The 20,365-nt window shown below is 35.3% G+C and overlaps 3 protein-coding genes across 4 annotated transcripts in view; 1 reads left to right on the top strand and 2 right to left on the bottom strand.

The window, feature by feature from the left end:
- The window catches only part of LOC111513274 (uncharacterized), a 206,061-nt gene extending 198,733 nt beyond the window's left edge, over positions 1-7,328 (top strand). Inside the window, exons 5-6 of one of the 2 annotated variants that reach the window (XM_074176782.1) lie at positions 602-2,320; positions 2,951-7,328. In XM_074176782.1, the coding sequence (XP_074032883.1) occupies positions 602-1,022 (421 nt within the window). In that variant the 3' untranslated portion in view covers positions 1,023-2,320; positions 2,951-7,328. Of the gene's footprint in view, positions 1-601; positions 2,321-2,950 lie in introns of those variants that run through there. The other variant, XM_074176781.1, reaches the window with a different exon arrangement.
- Positions 2,316-4,394, bottom strand: LOC141482876 (uncharacterized). The gene is made up of 2 exons (XM_074176787.1): positions 4,002-4,394; positions 2,316-2,851 (listed from the first exon to the last, which is right to left on the bottom strand). Exons 1-2 carry the CDS (start codon positions 4,392-4,394, stop codon positions 2,357-2,359), a joined length of 888 nt encoding a protein of 295 aa, XP_074032888.1. The 3' UTR covers positions 2,316-2,356.
- Positions 7,329-9,477: 2,149 nt separating the features above from the next.
- Positions 9,478-12,095, bottom strand: LOC111513273 (uncharacterized). Its single transcript, XM_023169457.2, has 2 exons — positions 11,943-12,095; positions 9,478-11,089 (listed from the first exon to the last, which is right to left on the bottom strand). The coding sequence occupies exons 1-2, from the start codon at positions 11,949-11,951 to the stop codon at positions 9,587-9,589; spliced, it is 1,512 nt and encodes a 503-aa protein (XP_023025225.2). The 5' UTR covers positions 11,952-12,095; the 3' UTR covers positions 9,478-9,586.
- Between the last annotated feature and the right edge of the window lie 8,270 nt (positions 12,096-20,365).

Raw genomic sequence — 20,365 nt, 5'->3', positions numbered from 1 at the left:
TTTCCTAGCCGACATGGATTTTTAATGGAATTTGCGACAGGATTATGCCCGCCATGACTACTCACGGTGGAGTTTTGTATTACGTAGTCAAGGTGCCTAGGGATTCGGAGCACAGGTAGGTCCCCCACGCTGCCATCGACTTTGTTATAAATTTTTCATGAGCATGTGGAGTAGAACGAGATTTTATTAGCTCGATTACGGTGGGTTTCAAGTCTAGAGGTCGCTATTGTCCTCTATATATCACGACACTCTACCTTATGTAAACTTCAAAAGCGAGAAATCATGGCGTGGGCGACATCTGCATTTGGTAGTGTGAATCACTGTGGTGGTGAATATCAGAGTTTCAAATTTCAAAAATGTACATTTTTCTGTGGGGATCCACCCGAATTTGTGACTTTGAATCAACATTTTTTTTAACAAATCATGGTGTGGCAAACATATTCGTTTGATGATATGAACCACTGTCATAGTGACCGAGGAATGGGTGACATCTACCCACAATATGCAGTGTGTTCTTTGAAACGAACTCTCATAGTTATCCAATCTATCCAAAATACTTTCTGTTGCTTAACACCTTTCTGAACTGTTTTACTTGTTTCAGCGTGGAAAGCGGCTGGGACAATCCCTTCCGACCTGGCGGTGACCTGAGCAGAGAGGCAGACGAAATCGTGGAACTGATAAAGGGCGGCAAGCCCATTACGCCCACTCCCGATCAACAGGCGCCCCTCCTGCCCCCTCTGGACGAAAACGATCACTCAGTCCTGAACAACATCCAGGAGCCTATCACGGAATCTCCCAAAAAGACCACCCAACTGAATGCAGCACCGCCACAGCAGAATAATGCCAACGGTACTGCCAAAAACGAAGCCAACGCCAAGACGACGGTCTCGCCCAAAGCGACGACCGCCCCTGGCAGCGTGGACGTGCAAAGGGTGACTGTGAAACCCGATGGCGATACGTGCCAAGTGGAGCACGTAACTATCAAAAAAAAACCCAAGTGCAAGTGTTGTGTTATACAATAACTCTGGATAGCGAATAGAATTTTTGTTACTGTTATATCTTTTGTAGAGGAGGAGATGGAGGGAGATCGGGTTGCGAAGGCCGAGAGTTAGCGTCTGTGATAAAAATTTCAGTAGAGTGGAAGATGTACTGCGTTCCCCCAGTGAATCAAAAACATATTGATATCAATATTTATAGTTTTGAGTTGTTTCCTAATTACGATAAATCGACATTCACTGGCCGGTGCCAAGTAGGTGGATCATTAGTCAACCCTGAGGGCAATTTGAAAACCCCCACATTGAATGAATGCTTCATTTTTCCAAAGAATGAATTTCATATACTTTTACATATATCGAAATTTTTTCCCATACATTCTCAAGGTATCTATTTTAACAGATGGGTCACTCGTTAGCCCAAAAGGCAGTCGTAGAAATTCCTGGGAAGACTAAATCTATTTTTAGTCGGTGTTCACTTCACATTACACACACTGTGTACATCACTCTCATACAATTAGTGAACAAATTAGGTCGATAGGCTACCTGTACATTTTTGCTCGAATGTCCATGAAACTCACTCAATGTTACGAGACATATCCACTTCTACAATTCGGCTTCAAGAAGTATTCTTGAACTATAATGAATATTTTCACAGAAACGGCAGATTACACAACTTCAATTTTATTCAATACACAATAACAAGCATAATTACAACACTATCCAGCATAATAATGTTAAGGGTCCTGTAGACGGTCAAATTTGTTTGTCGAATTTGTTTGTCAAACTTCATGTTTTCATCAAACAAAAGCGCATACGATCAAACCAATAGATCAAATAAATTTGCCCATATTTCAGTTTTCTCCTTGACGTTCGTGTGTTGTTATCATCTTCTGTCGTATATAACAATGAGTGATAATACAGATAAGGCGTTTTTGGCATTGACACTAGCACTATGTATGAAGAAAAAGAAAAAAGGTCGTCGATGGTCTAGAGAATGGTTGAAATTACGGGATAAATATACGCACGAAAATTTGTTACGGGAAATAGTGCTCACAGAACCAAATGACTATGCAAACTTCCTGCGCATGGACCATAAAACATTTGAAGATTTATTAACATTGCTAAGTCCTTGCATAGCAAAACAAGATACCGTTATGCGTAAATCTATACCAGCTTCTCAAAGATTATCTATAACCTTGAGGTACCTGGCTAGTGGCGCCGATTTTGAAGACCTAAAATTTCAAGCCTGCATTGCACCTCGTACACTCAGCGGCATTATCATTGAAACTTGTGAGGCAATAAATGAAAAATTAAGCAATATTCAGGTAAGATTTTTATTTCAAAATTACAAAATATATAATTTAAAGAGAATAAAAATTGTTTATAAATTTGGCTGCTGTATCATCTTCAGTTTCTGTATTAGTTTCATTTGTTTGCGAGTCTGAAATATGAATCACCACAGGTTGCTCCGTATTGGACAGATATGATTGTTGTGAAATAGGAGATGGGCTGTACGGAGTAGGTGATGGAGTGTTCCAAGCGAGTGCTGGCTGAGACGGATTAATAACTACCGAATGTCGATGAAGGTTTCCTTCTTCTCCTTCAAAGAGTATTTCGTTTATAAATTTTTCTGCCAGTCTTCTTTGTTCTCCAGACATGCGCTCTAGCTTAAAGGCCCAGTTTCTTGCCATCACCTGATATTCATTTTCAGGTTTTTTGAAATGATCCCTGGCTAATGTCAATAAGTCCTGTTGCAAGTCCTCCTTTTTCTTCTTTTTTATTTGTACAGGACTAATAGATGCTGAAGGTGGCAAAGGTGATTGTGTTGATGTTGATGTTGATAGTTTTGACGATTCCTAGAAACCAAAACAATAAATATAAACATATTACATAATAATAATAATACATAATAATAAACATATTACATAATAATAATAAGTATTTTTATGTTTCAGATACCCAAAACACAAGAAAGTTGGAAAATATTGGCACGACAATTTGGAAATTCATGGAACTTTGATAATTGCATCGGAGCTGTAGACGGAAAGCATATCACGTTACAAAAACCTGAGCATTCCGGTTCCTATTATTATAATTATAAGGGAACACACAGCATAGTGCTTATGGCCATAGCTAATGCAAATTATGAATTTATCATGATTGATGTCGGTACAAATGGTAGAGTGTCAGATGGAGGAGTACTTAAAAATACAAAATTTTGGAATATGTTTGAGAACAACCAGTTGCAGATTCCAGAGCCACAGGAATTGCCAAACTTTAATAAAAAAATGCCATTTGTATTTGTAGGCGATGAAGCTTTCCAGCTTCTTCCAAATTTTATGAAGCCCTACAATAAGCAGGTTTTAAATGACAACAGAAGGATTTTCAATTATCGTTTATCCCGTGCTCGGCGAATAATTGAAAATGTATTCGGCATTCTTGCGAGTCGTTTTAAGATTCTCCAAAAACCCATCAAATTATGTCCTACAAAAGCTAAAATTGTAGTAATGGCGTGTTGTCATTTACACAATTTACTAATGAAACAAAAAAACTACATTAGGAATGGAGAATTAGACATGGAAGATTGTGTTACAGGGACTGTCATACAAGGATCTTGGAGAAATGAGTCAAATCAATTGTTGAATATCGAACGTGCACGGGCTGGAAATAGCGCTACATTAGCAAAAGAAGTGAGAGATGATTTTTGTGAATATTTTAATTCAACGGGTGCTATTCCATGGCAAAACAAATGTTTAGAATAGGTACCTAATCGTATTTGCTGTACTTGTGAAAATAAAAAATATTTATTAATTGGTTAAGTTAAAATATTATTATTGGTTAGGTTAAAATATTATGTTGTACCTATTTGTAACAAGTTGTTTATAAAAATATTCTTTTGAAAATGAATTCTTATTTGAAAATGAAAAAATTTCAAATGTTTAGAGTGGGTAACTGTATATGTTGTACTTGTAGAATTAAAATAAAATAAACATTGTTACTATTTACCGTTTGTCCTGTTATTGAACTGATCCCCGATTCTTCCTCCACTTGGTCTTGTAGAAATTCAAGCTCTTTGTAGTACCATAATGAAGGTACATAGAGTTCATCAGTACCAGATCCAGAAAGCATAGATTTCTTCACCTTATTATTTTCACGCTTGAAAGTTGTTCGTAAAATATTAATTTTTTTTTTAACATCTTCTTCAGTGATGTTCCCGCGAGACACTTTCAATAACTCCGTCATTTTTTTGATCGCATTCATTCTCTTGTGTTTATCCATATAGTCTTTTGATTTTATTCTCCACAGCATCGGCATGTCGCGATATACGGAGATAAATTCCAAAAGACATTCTTTTTCTGACATGTTGCCGTTATTGATTGTCGCAGTTGTGTTCTCCATGGTATCAAGGCAATAACTGAGATCTTATTTGACAAACACCATTGCACACTATCAAACAGGTTTGCCAAACACACCGTCAATCAAAATTTCCATCAAACAGGTCAAACATTTACATTGTTTGACAAACACGTCAAACAAGCTCGCACACTTTCAAAAAATTTGACAAACACGTTTGTCAAACGAATATTTGACAAATAATTTGATCGTTTACAGGGCCCTTAAGTAGTACTACACCACAATCAAGCATGAAAAGATCTGCACGTGGCCCATTTCTTCAATCACTTGTCAGGTAGATGGATCGCTTGTTAGTCCTAATGGCATTCGAAAAAACTCCCTCGAGCTACGAAAATTTATATATTTTAACCACCTAGTTTTCTAGAATCAAAACTGGGTAGGTTATTTGAGATCTGACAACCAACTGTACAAAATTCAAATAAAATAAGAAAACATATTGAGGCTACAAATGTTTTTATCACAGATTCTATCGGCTTTGAAGTGATACTGGAATTTGATAGAAACAGCCTGGTCTCATATCTGATGTCAAATACCATTATGCTTCATTAACGCTTGAACCAATCTCCAAACTGTTAGGAAGTGGAGTATAACTTCATGCACTCAATACCCAGTACACCTTTAATATTGGTTATATATTAGTGGACAGAGGCATACAGTTTATTGGTGTGAAGAAGTTATTTTGGATTACACAACAATCAAAACAATGTGAGAATATAAGTAAAGATACTTCACAGGTTCTGGCACAAAATCCGATGCTTTTTTTTTATGGTGCTTCATTTCAGTCATTTACGATCCGTTCAAGGTTATTCGAACTGGTCGGTGGGGAAGGTCCTCAGCCAATCAGGATGGAGAGAGGAAATATCGACAAGGTGGTTGCATCAAATGAAATTGTTCGGGGATGACGGTGAGGATGCCGTCGGCGGGCTTTCAGCAGATCAGATTTGAACAGATCTTGATTAGGTTTAAATCAGGTTTGAACAGGTATTTATTCGGTAAAGTGGCCACTTCATCAGATAAATACCTGTTTGAACAATTATTTATCTGGTAAGGTGGCCACTTCATCAGATAAATACCTGTTCAAAGCTGTTCCTGACCTGATCGAGACCTGTTCAAACCTGAATAAAACCTGATCGAGGGATCTGACCTTCAGATACAACCACCTAACCATTCTGATTGGCTGAGGACCATTTTCGCCTCGAATGACCTTGAACGAACCGTGAATGACTGAAATGAAGCACCATAAAAAAGAGCATGGGATTTTGAGTTAGAATTTGTTATGTAGCTTTAGCAATAAACCCCGTGCTTCAATTAAGTAGCATAAATACGAGTTTGGAATCAAACTTTGGGTGTTTATTTGAAGCACTTGGGTATGAGGAATGTGTACCTAAAAGGTGGCTATGATTTTTCATCATAAAATAGTGAGATTTTATTTTCCTATAAGAATATAGAGTATTCGAGATTATTTTTTCATTCAGAAGCAATGAATCATTTGTATGCATGATGTATACAGTCTGGTCATTTTATTAAATTTATTTTTCAATACTTATCAGATCGAGTATATTGCCTTAATTTTATTACTCATCGATTTCCACATATTTTTGTTCTGTTTATATTATTTTTTGATGAATTTCTTCCAGACTGTATTCAAATGGATGTACATGCCACTGATTTTTGAATGAATAGGAAGATAATAATCAAGAAAATATAAACTAACTATATATGTACAGAATAGCAATTCCTAGTTATTGTATTTACAACTAACGTCAAAAACTGTGAAAATAAAGAGATCTATTAATAGTTACTTTGAGATTAAAGTGTCAGAATGTAGCTTCAGAGCATCTAAGCGTTATGTTGTTTGATTTTTTTCATTTCTCAAGGTTGGTGACACTGAAATTCAGTAATAATCAACTTGGATATTAGAAATAAGTTTCCTTTTCAGCGGTTTTTATCACATGTGAGTTACATGATGTTTGAAATATTTGAAATCAAACAATTTAAGGCAGAACTTTTTATAATCAAACAGTTTACATATTTTCAGTTTGAATACCTACAGTGAGATATGAGAGATATTCGAATCAATTTTACAAACATATTTTATATACTTTTTGAGTCATATATGATTTTTAAGGCAATTAACAATTTTTACCTTCTACCTAACCTACATTTTCAATTTTGATTACATATTTTTTCCGGGACAGAGTGTTTGATGGTTTCAAATTTGAAGCTTCATTATTTAACCAACAAATTAACGTATTTTATTGTCTGAATCGCTGTCCCTCAAAGTGCTATGAGATGTAGATATTATATATAGTACAATTAGTTATTTTTTATAAGCTGTTTCGATGAGTGGAAAAGATTCATCAAGAACATGTTTCTTCGGAGTAACGTGGTAACAAGTAGAACAGTTTTAGTTATATGTTTCGTATTTTTAAGTTTTATTTCAATGACCTCGTTGAATTGTATTCTTTGTGTGGTTGTATGAATGGATCCTACTTTCAGTTCATTATCAAAATTGTTCCAGCACAAAAAGCCCCTTTCGGTTTTGAGATAACTCAGTTACACGGGTGCACAGAGAGTTTGGGAGCGAACCTAATAAAATATACGGAGTGCGTCACGAATAAAAACGATGTTATCTTTAGTTTCTCATTATCCTGTATGTGATTATTTGTATGTGAATAACGTCCTCTGTATAGTTGGTCTGTGTATAATATAATGCAGCTTTTTATGCTTATATTACATATTATGTAGATTATAGAATGTACATTTTATAAGTTAACTATATCTCCCCACAACTTTTGTAATGATTTGATATTGACTTATCATTCGTTAATTTTATCTCTTCTGTATCATATTGTATAAATTAACCTTTATTTGTATACCATGCCACATTGCATTAAAAATTGTGATGGTCTCATCAAATTTGACTTTTATTTGTCCATTTTAAGCAAAAAAAGATGGAGTACTATTTATCTATTTATAAATTCAAGTCAAATCAGTAACTACTGGAGTGTAGATACAATTTTATTTACTTGTACCTTCAAAACATTTGATTGTATTCATTGCAATACATCAAGATTTGGACCCAAAGTCTCATGCATAGAAACTGAGATGCCTATACATTGATGTAGCAAGTCCTGTAAAATTAAACTTTAACCAAATTGCCCTTTTATCCATATTGAGATGCACTTTTTTCTTTTACATCTTTTGAGGTTTATTGAATATTTTACAAATTGTTCTAACCTTAGGAACCTACCTTATACAATGTTATACTCCAAATAGAAAACAACAGAACGAATCTATAATCAGTAAAGACAGTTTTTCACATTTGAGAAAATCCTAATATGTCAACTATGGCCACAGATTAATCTGTGCTATGGCGGTTCATTTGTAATAACCTCACTTACGTATTGCTTAGAAAAAATAATAGTATTGGCAACATCTTTTATCAAGAAAGAAATGACTAAAAATAACAGAAATATTGACGGTCGGTGCCATCTTACGGCAACTTGAGAACTACCCCACTCGGTCAAGAATTTTTGAAAAAAATGCTCAGCCCAGCAATGTCCCAGCATCCACCAGTGTATATACATAGACATCTCAATAGAAAACGAAGAATAAAACCCATTATATTCTTTGTAGAAACTGGTGTTTTTGCCGATTATGAGTTAAAATTTCCGTATCTTGCTAGTTTCGGATACTTTCTGCAGAGTAGTCTTTTTTATAACTGTGAATAAATAGATAGATGTAACTATGACCAGGGTTTCTTATGGCATTAACCAATATATGTTTCAAATGCGTGACCTTCGAATTACAGCACATAGATGTCACCATCTTGTCCTCCCAAATAATTGATTGGTATTTTGTTTGAAGCTGTAAGCAAAATCCCTTAGACAATGGCATAGTATAAAGATAATACCTTCGTATATAGACTATATACAATGATAATACTTTAAACTATGAGGTAAGCTATGAAGTGCGGTGTCGGAGGATATACTGGAAAAACAATGTGATGGAACTGCCAGTAATGCATCAAGCTCAGTATCAGTTGTAAAGTTATTTTAAAAAAATCTAATCTATTGCCCAGAATTGATGATATCAATTGTTAAGTTATTTCGAAAAGCATCCATCCACTGTCCAAAATTGGTGTTTCTGACAACGTGAATTTGTCAAATTGATATTTTCATAAGAAAAAACTGAAGAACTGTTTCACTGCACGGGAGGTAATTCGGTGAAAAATAAAAAACCAAAGTACTCTTGCAGTCAAATTTCACGATATTTTCTAATCTATTGCTTTAATGAAAATTTACTTTATGTGCTATAGAAAAAAATCCGAACGTACGTAGCGCCATCTTCTCAGGAATCACTGAATTAATGATTGATTGAGCCCTGATGCGTTTCATACATCAATGCAATATGTGATACAAAAAATACTAAATGATAGTCTGTTGATTTTTACTTACGTTGTTTGAAGGTTTTTTGAGGAATAAAATAATTATCAACAACGTCTGTAGAGAAACGGTTTAGTGCAGTCGCCAGTGACATCTAGCGTTGAATGTAAATAGTTTGGTTTGTACAAAATGTTAGATGATGTAGGATTATAGTAACCTATTCTAAATTTGTAGTCACAAACGTGTTTGAGTTCTCAACGAATAGATGGCAGCAAAACCCATGTTTTAAATTACATTTTTGAAGCTTTTAGCATATTTATGCCATTGTTTGATGAGAAATTTCAAAATTTCATCTAGGAGACTATTACCACAAGCTTACACAAATGCCAAGGTAAAAATGAGGTATTTGAACACACCAGTAACTGAACTCATTTGAAGTTAACAGTTTACAATCTGCTATTTTCATGGAAAACTGTGCAACATGCAATGACTCAATGAATATCAATGGACTACCATTTAGTAAATTGTATATTAGATGAACAACAATTGCAATTGATATCGTCTCAGTTAAATTATGATCTAACTTGAAAAGCAACTTGAAAAACTCTTCCACAAAGGCGATAAAGCATTTCTTCATTGTCCTATGTCTCAACCAAGAACCATTGTAAAAGAAAGTTGGGTTTGAACAATATTCTTTATTGTCTTGCTAGAATAAATTTAAGAACTGAATCTTTGAAAACATTTCCATCTATCAAATTCATGTTACAGAATACACAACTTTTTACATATTCAATATTTATAGCCTCCTTTTGTGTCCTGCACTGTACCACTTTTGAAACTAGGCACTCCATAGGTCAGTTGGGGGCTTCCATTTTGAACCTTGGATGACTCTGAGGCAGTAAAAGTTAGCTGGGGAACCTGAGCAGCATTTGGTACAGATTTCTGAACCTGTAGGGAAGAAAATCCTCCAAATTGTGGCAAACCGTTAGTTTGTGCACTGTATTGGTATCCATTTTGAGCACCGTTAGCTAATCCACCGCTTTGAACCGACGAAATCGCTTGTGAGGGTATATTGTTCAAACTTAGAGAAGCAAATTTAGCATCGAAGCCATACTGGCCATTTTTGGCGTATTTCTGCTCATTTTCCTCATAGTACTGACCTTCTTGGTATTCACCACGAGCCAGAGCAGCCTTATTGAGCTCGATGGATTTCAATATCGCCTCTGGAATCTGGGGAATATGGGAACCAGTAGGTTTGAAACCCTCTTCGTCGGCAGTATATTCAACAACAACGCGTTCTCCTTCTGGCGAAGTGTAAGAGTATCCCCCTCTGGCATTTTCTGCGTCATTCACAACGGTACCTTCTTCTTGAGCCATGATTCCGTTTTCGGTTTCGTAGTTGTAGCTATAATAACCGTCGCCGGAGTTTGGAACGATGTTGGACTTTATTATGGCAGCTGGAGCTGCAGAACTGGCTCCGTTGTAGTACTGGCTGGGTACCCCAGCAGAGTAAGCTTTGTACTGTCCATTTGGTTGTCTCAGCGGCTCTGATGCAACAGAAAGTGCAGCAGGCTGCAACAAGCCAGAGTACTGTCCAGATGGTCCAGATTTTTGGAGGTTAGGACCGGCAGAGTAGGTGTTGAATTGTCCATTAGCGTTTGGAACTTCTTCACCTGCCTTCACGACTTGGTTGGATGCAGTGGGGAAAAAGGATCCAGAATATTGCCCAGATGGTTTAGACTGCTGGTGGAATTGGCCAGCTGAATGACTAGAAGGTGCAAAAGAGTGTTGGGCATCGTGAACTTGTCCATTTGGGTTTGAGTACTGATTGAGTGAACCAGTGGAGGATTGGGAAGGTTTGTATAGCTGTGTAGGAGTTGCAAAGCCATTTGACTTAGTGCTGTGACTAAATTGACTTGTGAGCTGATTGGTAGGTCTGGACTGGTGGAAAGCATTAGAAAACTGTCCATTTGGTTTGGTATATTGATTAGCCGACACATCAGCCTGTCTGAAGGAAGACGATCCACCATTATTGTACTGGTTAGCCGGGAACAGGTACTGCCTGCTGGGTACTTTGGCACTTGGTGCAGAATATTGACCGCTGGATTCTGATGTTTGGCCGAAGTTTTCGCTGGTGGGTTTGGCTGATTTTGCGTCTTCTACAATAGGCGTACTGGCTGGATATGGGTTGTAGTCTCCATTAGCAATTAGAGCGTTGTTTGGAGGTGGAAGATATCTGTTATCTAAACGGTCGCTCAGAACAGCTCCCAAGAAAGCCAAGGATAAGATGATCTGGAAGACATAAAATTGATTTGTCAAAGAAGATAACCTAATAAAGGGAATGTTGGATGATAGAGACAGCTCAAGCAAATCTTGGTAAATGGGATTATCGACTATAATGTAAATGGGACAACATGGATTTGCCTATATTGTACCTCTATATGAGATAGGATTCCAAAGCCTTGTTTAAAAGTTCAACACACACATTATATAGATTGATGTGATAAAATATTATTTTGATCACACTTCACATTTCATGGTTTTATAAATGGCATTCGATGAAAATAATCAAAAACCAAAACATGGAAATGTACTATAGAATTGAATTTAATAAAACAACGTTGATATCGTTTTCGATTTGGTGATTTTAATCAATCGACAATAAAATTTCTGGATGATTGTAATCCATAACCTCATTTCAAGAAACCAAAATGGAATCGAACTTTTATGATTTTCATAATTATAATTTGTTTGCAGATTTTTAAGAAGAATATATAACTGCTCTTCATTCAGAAACGGTTGATTCTGGAAAATAAACCACTAATGTACAGCACACTGAAAAACCTAACCTAACCTTACCTAACCCAACCTAACTTTATCTTACCTATAACCTAACCTATTTTTCTTGTCATGTGTAAATTGGTACACGGTGTGATGAGAATCATCTGATTATATCGATTCATATATTATAATCATTTATCAAATAATCTTGCTTGGAAAACAACCAATTAGAGGAAGCATTAGAAAAGTTGATTAAAAAACATGAACAATATTTTTAATGTTGTCCTAAGACAATTTACTGATGACAGAGCATGAAATAGAAGAAGAAGAAAATACTTAAAAATTATCAATTTGGTGAACTTACTCCTCTCATATTTGACTCTTGTTTTGGAACAAATGGAACACTATAAATCAGATATTTCGATGATCCCTTATATATCGATCTCACTTAGTACTCCCACTATAATTTTTCGTGAAGATGATCGTTAATACATTTTTTACACTTCAATCAATGAATTGCCAATTACCATCAAGGTGACTGACTAGAGATTAATTAGAAATGTTATAATATGGACCACATACAGTTTTGAATGTATTACGTTCTTGATTGTGAATATCTTGTTCAGTTAATTGCATTATCGGTAGAAACTGAAACAAAAGGAGAATCACAATAATAAAAAAATGAATAGTAATTATGTAGGTACCTATTTTATGATTAATGGGCAGTAGTTTGAATCGATAAGTTTTGTTGAAGTGCGAACTAAAACAAAAATTTTATACTGATATTGATATTCAGTCGTTTACTTTTCAAATAGCAAATGAAGAAAACATTGTTATCAATTTCATCTGAAATTTCAGTGGATTTGGGAAAAATTTAGCAGAAAACATTTCAAAAGTTGGAAATTATAGGGACAATATTGAGTTTCTGTGAAACACTTGTATCTGTATTCTGATGAAAACATGTGATTTTTCGAATTTTAATTTTTTGTTTCTTTTCAGCTTATGATGATATGATCTACATTCGCAGCTCTGTATTTCGTGTTTGTTTCTTCTTTTATTCAACAAATAAAAGTTCTACGCAGGCACTGACCTGTAACGTTATCTGATTTGTTCAAACCCAGATATTTTGCAATGATAAGGAAATTTGTACAGATTTTAAAACAGATTTAGATTTAAACAGGAATATATGAACTGACTGTTGGTTATTGTCGTAACTTCTATATTGGCCAAATAGGACGACCTTTCTCAACAAGAATGAAGGATCACAGAAGTAGTTTTTGAAGATAACCAATTCAGCATTTGCAAGCAGTCTTTTCATAAGAGAGCATGAGTTAATTCATAACAATGATCTATTTGGAAGAGAAGGGTTTGAAATTAAGTCTTCTACATGGCTTGAAAAACAGTAGATTCAAATATTAAAAGGGACTGCACAATGACCAGTCAGAAGTGAATACCTTTCCCCAACTAGTGAGTTGAGCAGGGTCGAAAAACTTCTGAACACGTAACAGCACACCTAGATAATGACAAATGAGATTTTGTCGAAACGTCGTTGAAATTAGAGATAATATAACATACACGGATCAAATACCCGGAAAAACCATATATATATATATATATATATATATATATATATATATATATATATATATACCGGGTGTCCCACATTTTATGTGACAGGCAATATCTGGTTTGTTGAAGGAGATACACAAAAATGTTTCACACAAAAGTTTTAGGAGTTCATGAGAGCTATATTTTGATATAATTTTTAAATATACAGGGTGTTTGGTGTAGGTGCTACAGACCAAAATTCCATTTTTTAAAATAGAACGTCCTGTATATCTTTACATATTCAGATGCTACGTTAAATTCTGATATCATTTCATGTTTGGTTTTTGAAATTCGGTTACGGCGTTGTTGAGTTATTGCACTTTTCCTTAAATATAAAGTTTCAAAAAAACTTATTTACTCGTACACGAATCCAGTCTATATCTTTCATTAAATTGAACTAGACTACTACTGAATACAAACCATTATTCTCACCTCTACGATACGATATCGATATCAGTTGAATATAATATTGAAATTCTTGAGAATGTGACTAACTTGAGGGTGAATTGCTTTATATTGCACAATTTCATCAAGTAGCTTATGCTTGTTGATGCCATAGTAACAAATGTTGTTGAATTGTATCTACTTGTCAGTTCGATTCAGTGATTCTTTGCAAAACAGTAACTGTGTTCTTTGTGCGAAAACTCCAGTATGCCTTTCGCGTTTAGTCCAAGTGATTGCATTGATATGTTATTAATTTTTGGGGAATGTCAGAAAAACTGCCGTCAAGCACAACGTCTATACCAAGAACGTTTTCCAGACAGACCCATTCCGTCACGAATGACTTTTTCGAGAGTTGTAGAAAAATTGCGAACTGGGTTATTTCCTTCTACTATAAAGCATCGTCATCATACGAGATCTGTTAGAACTGAAGATTTAGAGATCAATGTGTTGGCTTATATTATTATTCATCCACATGTTTCTATCCGTACTCTTGCAGAAGAAGTCGGTGTGAGTAAATCTAATGTACAGAGAATTCTGAAAGAAAATAAATACCACCCATTCAAAATTCAGTTGGTACAAGGTTTGAAACCCACGGACTTTGAACGACGACTTGAATTCATTGCTTGTATTCGGGTAATATTACATGAAAGTCCTAACATATTCAGTCAAATTTTGTGGAGCGATGAATCACGATTCCACAATAATGGAGTTGTGAATCGACATAACAGTCACTATTGGTCTCAAGAAAATCCCCACTGGGTCCGCGAAAGTAATTTTCAAACTACTTGGGGTATTAATGTATGGTGTGGATTGTTCAATGGCCGCATCATAGGACCTTACTTTTTCAATGAAAATCTCAATGGATTGCGATATTTACATTTTCTAGAAAATGAATTGATTCAGTTGATGGAAGATATTCCCATAGCAGAACGACAAGGAATTTGGTGGCAACAAGATGGTGCTCCTCCTCACAATTCACAGGTTGTTACTGAATATCTGGATAGAACGTACCCAAATAGATGGATTGGTAATAAGGGTCCAATTCGGTGGCCTGCTCGTTCCCCAGATTTATCACCGCTTGATTTTTTCCTATGGGGTTATTTAAAAGATATTGTTTTCACTACTCACCCTTTGAATGTGGATGATCTGAAAATGAAAATTAGACTAGCGTGCAGTGATATTACGCCTGATATTATAAGAGCGACTTGTACGAGAGAAGTGATTCGAAGCCTGTATAATATCTAATGGACATCACTTTGAACAATTTTTATGACTTATTTCTAGGTACCTACCATTCTTATGAAATGATTTATCAAGTTATATTATTTACATTGTTATTAATTAAAGATTTGTTTTCGAATACACCTCTTTCAATTTCGCAATTGTTTCATATTCAAAATGATTCCTGACTGAATTCCACAACTCAAAATTGAAACCATTACTTTGACACTTGCTTCCAATATAATGATGTTTTTAGTGTATATTTTTGTAATGCCTGTTCATCTTATTTACTTTTATAACTGGTGTCCACATTTCTTTCTTTTTTAGATGAAGGAAGTCGATTTATTATTATTATTATTTTTTTTAAACATACATCATATATGTCTTTGTGAAAATATCATTGTTTGCTACCGACCAGCAAGATCGAAAGGTTATTATGATGATAATAATGTAACCCCTGTCCAAAGAGTAGTATTAGGTACTTCCGAACAGTCAAATTATATTTGAAAAACATTGAGAACTTGTTTCAACCAATTCGAGCCGTCAACACTAATTGCCACCAAGAAAAAAATCGTGATCATTCAAGATAAGAATGTCTTTAACGATTCGTAACTGTTTCACATTAAATAACCACTATTAGGAAATACATTATGAAACGCTTTGATCTCCGACAGCTCCACTCAACATGCAAAAAAGTACAAGCACTAATTACTGGTGATTGAATTTCGAGGTGAAGAAGAAACGAAGGTTACTGAAAGAAATTAAACTGTTTTTGTGAAGAGACTATTAGCGATATGAAAGTATTGATCGATATCACGTTAACAAGCTGCTTTGATAAACAACGTTTGGAGTTGACTAACAGGGTCATTTCTCATGAGTCTGATGGCACCGAGACATTTATTTATAGCCATGTAATATGGACATGAGGATGCACTCAATGGAGTTGAAAACGTTGGCAAAGAACCCTTTTCTTCCACGACTTTTGTGGTTCTTTGTCTAACACTTCGTTACTGGACAGCTTATTTGGATCACTAATACGTCAGAGAAAAAAATAATCATTTTTGAAAAATTAACATGTATTAAAGATGTATTTCCTTCTGTATTTATGTCCAATACATCTAGGTTTTATATCTAGTACTAGCTGACCCGGCAAAACGTTGTTTTGCCAATTATTTCTATCAGAACAATAACATTTATGAATAATATTAATACCTTACCACATACGGTCTCAGAATTTAATGAAAGCTCAATGTTTTTTGAAGAAGTGCTAGAACCTGAACTAGTTTCAACAATGACCGACCTAAAAAATAAATAATCGAGTGGCCTAGACGATATATAACAACAATAAAAGTTCCAAAATATGTCATTCCATCTATATCTGAAATTCTGTTGAATCTTATTAATCACTCTATAATGGAAGGCGTGTTTCCGAGTGTCTTCAAAACAGCCAAAGTTATTCCTATTCATAAAAAGGGTTCACATGAAGATATAGATAACTATCGCCAAATATCATTACTGAGTATTCATCTGAACTTATTAAAAATTAGTAGCAAATAGAATTATTGTGTTCCCCAAAAAATTCAAGATTCTAACCGGTCATCAATATGGTTTGAGAAAAGCTAGATCAATTGAGACTGCTATTGCTAGAAAATTCAAGTTTATTTACAATACTATTTGACTTGGCTAAGGCGTTCGATTCAGTTGATAGTGACATAATGGTTAGTAAGTTATATAATATTGGTATTAGAGGGTTCCTTCTGGAATGGATAAAATCTTTTATGGAAGATAGGGAAATGGTAGTGACTGTGAATAATGCAGTATCTGATATTCAAGATATTATCCTTGGGGTACCACAGGGGTCCATTTTAGGCCCACTGCTTTTCTCTATCTATATAAATGATATTCCGAAGTATATAAAACAAGGTTTCATTATCCTATTCGCTGTTTACTATTCATTGGCTTACTCACATATGGCTCAAAATATATTAATGTGGGGTTCTTCTGTGGGGGCGAAACGTGTTTTTATTGTTCAGAAAAAAATAATTAGAACTATCTTTAATATTACACACAGAGATAGCTGTAGACCTGCTTTCTGTGAGAACAAGATGCTAATGTTACCGTGTATATATATATTTAAAGCTCTACTCCATGTGAAAAATAATGTACTCAATCTGAGAGATGAATCAATAGTTCATAACTATGCAACATGAAATAGACATTTATCAACTATCCCAAAACATAAAACATCGACATTCAAGGAATCACTTGCATATAATGGCATAATATTATTCAATACGTTGCCTCAAGATATTGAAGATTTGCATATTATACCATTAAAACTAACTAATAAGGGATATTATAGCGTGTGTTTGTTTTTTATTTTTTATATAGGTATGTATATAGTTAAGTACCTGTCTTAAGTGTTTGATATATGTTATACTGTGGACCGTTATTATTGTTATATATAATTTTCACATGTTTTATTTATGACATGTCTTATATCATGTAAAGGATCGAAAAGACGAATACAGTTATCATTATTATTAATGCTATAGTGTGTACTAACACAAACAAACTGGATATTTTGCCATGTATAGTTGTCCGTGTGAGAAACATGGTGTGCTTAAATTCAAGCCACAAAAGGACATTTTTTGACCTTGGGACTTATCAATAGTCATTGCAAATACCAATCTAATTGGAAATTGCACACGTTTAAAATGAATTGGCACGTCTGTAGGTATAATAGGGATTCGTGATATTGATATATTTTCACCTCGGAACTTGCTATTGAAAATGCTGGCTTCGACAACGTTTTCCATTGATTTTTCATGACTAATCGCGTGTGTTGCACAGCCGTGGTGAATTAAAATTACGGAACGATCCAACCTCCAGTTGTGAATTATGCGGTGGCATGCCTGGCAAATCCAATGAGTTCAAAATGTCTATAGGATTCACAGTTTTGGTGGCATCGCAAACTGTATCTACGTTTGATTGATAAACAATAATAGTGACCGAAAACTGTGTAGGCAGTGAGAGAAGGTTTATTGTGTGGAAGACGCCTGGCGGGAATAACTGATCTACGATCAGGGTTGCCCGTTCTATGGAATACGAACTAGAACAAGTTTTTTGTTTCTGTTTTCGAAAACGAAACTAGTCGCAAGCGAGTCCGTTTGGTGGAAATCCGTCTTTACACCACTCAAGAACGGTTAGAACGATTTTTATCTGTGGCGCGACAATAATTCTAAATGCGTTTCAAAGTGTGCCTAGTCAAATAGTTTTGAAGGAGAGGTTTCCGATGAAATCTACCAAACTATATCTTTTGAGTTCTCATCGACTGGACCATTACTTAATTCCAAGCAGAGTGCATCTTCAGTTCAAGTTCAACGCTCACTTTCGTTACGCAACCGGTTAAGAAGTTCCTTGCGTAATCTAAATACGCTTTATCGAGAGTATTACGCTCGATGTGGTACACTGATTTTCATTCTTTCATTCAAGTAGGCCAGCCATCGTGAATGAGCGTGATTTATTTATTTCTTCGGAGGAATCGGCTGGCGTAGGAGTCCGCTTCACTGAATTCAATGAGTATATGTTTGGGTTCGGTAAAAATGATTGCATTAGCATGATTTGATTTTACATGGAACTGGTGATCTGTCGAATACTGTGCTTTGTTTGGTTGAACTGTCCTTTGTTTTGCTGAACTCTGCTTTGAAGTTGCAGCTGTGCTTTGCTGAACTGAATAAATCTTGTTTTGAGATCGATAAAAATGATTACCATAGCGTGAATTACTGAACTCTGCTTTGCTTTGCTAAACTTTACTTTGCTAAACTGTACTTTGCTTTGCTAAACTATACTTGGCTTCATAAAACTGAGATTCGCTTTCCTAAACTGAGCTTTGCTTTGCTGAACCATGCTTTGCTTTATCATACTGTGCAGCAAAGCACAGTATGATAAAGCTTTGCTTTGGTGAGCTGTTCTTTGTTTTGCTGAACTCTGCTTTGAAATTGCAGCTGTGATTTGCTGAACTGAATAAATCTTGTTTTGGGATCGATAAAAATGATTACCATAGCGTGAATTGCTGAACTCTGCTTTGCTTTGCTAAACTTTACTTTGCTAAACTGTACTATGCTTTGCTGAACTGTACTTTGCTTCATAAAACTGAGATTCACTTTGCTAAACTGAGCTTTGCTTTGCTGAACCGTGCTTTGCTTTATCATACAGTGCAGCAAAGCACAGTATGAAAAAGCTTTGCTTTGGTGAGCTGTTCTTTGTTTTGCTGAAGTCTGCTTTGAAATTGCAGCTGTGCTTTGCGGAACTGAATATATCTTCCAAGAGTTATTGGCTGGCACTCAATAAACTCTTCATTAGTTCTGTTTATTCCAATCGTGAACAGGGTGGACAAACCTAGACGAAACAGTTTTGAAATGAAGAGGAAAAGGAGAAATCCAAATCATCCAGAAACATCTGGTGAAAAAAAATGGAATTGGAACTGGGCTTTGCTAGACTGCGAGTTGCTTGGCTGAACTGTGCTTTGCTTCGCTAAACTGTACTTTGCTTTACTAAACTGTACTTTTCTTTATAGAACTGTGATTCGCTTTGCTAAACTGAGCTTTGCTTTGCTAAACCGTGCTTTGCTTTAACATACTGTGCTTTGCTAAGATATTCTTTGCTGAACTGTATGAATCTTGTCTTGGGATCAATAAAAATGATTACCATAGCGAAAATTGATTATCCCAGGAACTGGTGATTTGTCGAATTCAAAGAGTTATAGGCTGGCACCTAATGAACTCTTCATTGATTCTGTTTATTTCAATCGTAAACAGGGTGGCCAAACCTAGACGGAACAGTTTTGAAATGAAGAGGAAAAGAAGAAATCCAAATCATCCAGAAATATCTAGTGAAAAAAACTGGAATTGCAACTGTGCTTTGCTAAACCGCGAGTTGCTTTGCTAAACTGTGCTTTGCTTTGCTAAACTGTACTTTGCTTTGTTAAACTGTACTTAGCTTTATGAAACTGTGATTTGCTTTGCTAAACTGTGCTTTTTTGCTGAACTGTATTTTGCTTTATCATACTGTGCTGTGCTTTGCTAAACTGTCCTTTGTTCTACTGAACTGTGCTTTGAAATTGTAGCTGAGCTTTGCTGAACTGTATCTTGTTTTGCAATCGATAAAAATGATTACCATAGCATGAATTGATTATCCCTGGAACTGGTGATTCGTTGAATTCAAAGAGTCATAGCCTGGCACCTAATGAACTCTTAATAAATCTGTTTATTCCAATCGTAAACAGGGTGGCCAAAATTAGACTGAATAGTTTTGAAATGAAGAGGAAAAGAAGAAATCCAAATCATCCAGAAACATCTGGTGAAAAAAATTGGAATTGCAATTGTGCTTTGCTAAAAAGTGTATTGCTTTTCTTAACTGTTCTTTGCTGTATTGAGCTGTGATTTGCTTTGATAAACTGTGCTTGCTTTGTTAAACTGTGTTTTGCTTTACTTACCTGCGTTTTGCTTTGAT

Source organism: Leptinotarsa decemlineata, unplaced genomic scaffold, assembly GCF_025532065.1.
Source record: "Leptinotarsa decemlineata unplaced genomic scaffold, Ldec_3_MD MMD2_tig00002082_RagTag_RagTag, whole genome shotgun sequence".
NCBI lineage: Eukaryota > Metazoa > Arthropoda > Insecta > Coleoptera > Chrysomelidae > Leptinotarsa > Leptinotarsa decemlineata.
Note: the sequence above shows the minus strand (reverse complement) of the source record. Positions and strands in the feature narration are given on the sequence as shown.

Excerpts from the sequence above, each read along its gene's own strand:
- LOC141482876 (XM_074176787.1), bottom strand. The coding sequence starts at position 4,394 with ATGGAGAACACAACTGCGACAATCAATAACGGCAACATGTCAGAAAAA. Across the intron at positions 2,852-4,001 it reads GTTCAATAACAGGACAAACG|GAATCGTCAAAACTATCAAC; the intron begins GTAAATAGTAAC and ends TTTGGTTTCTAG.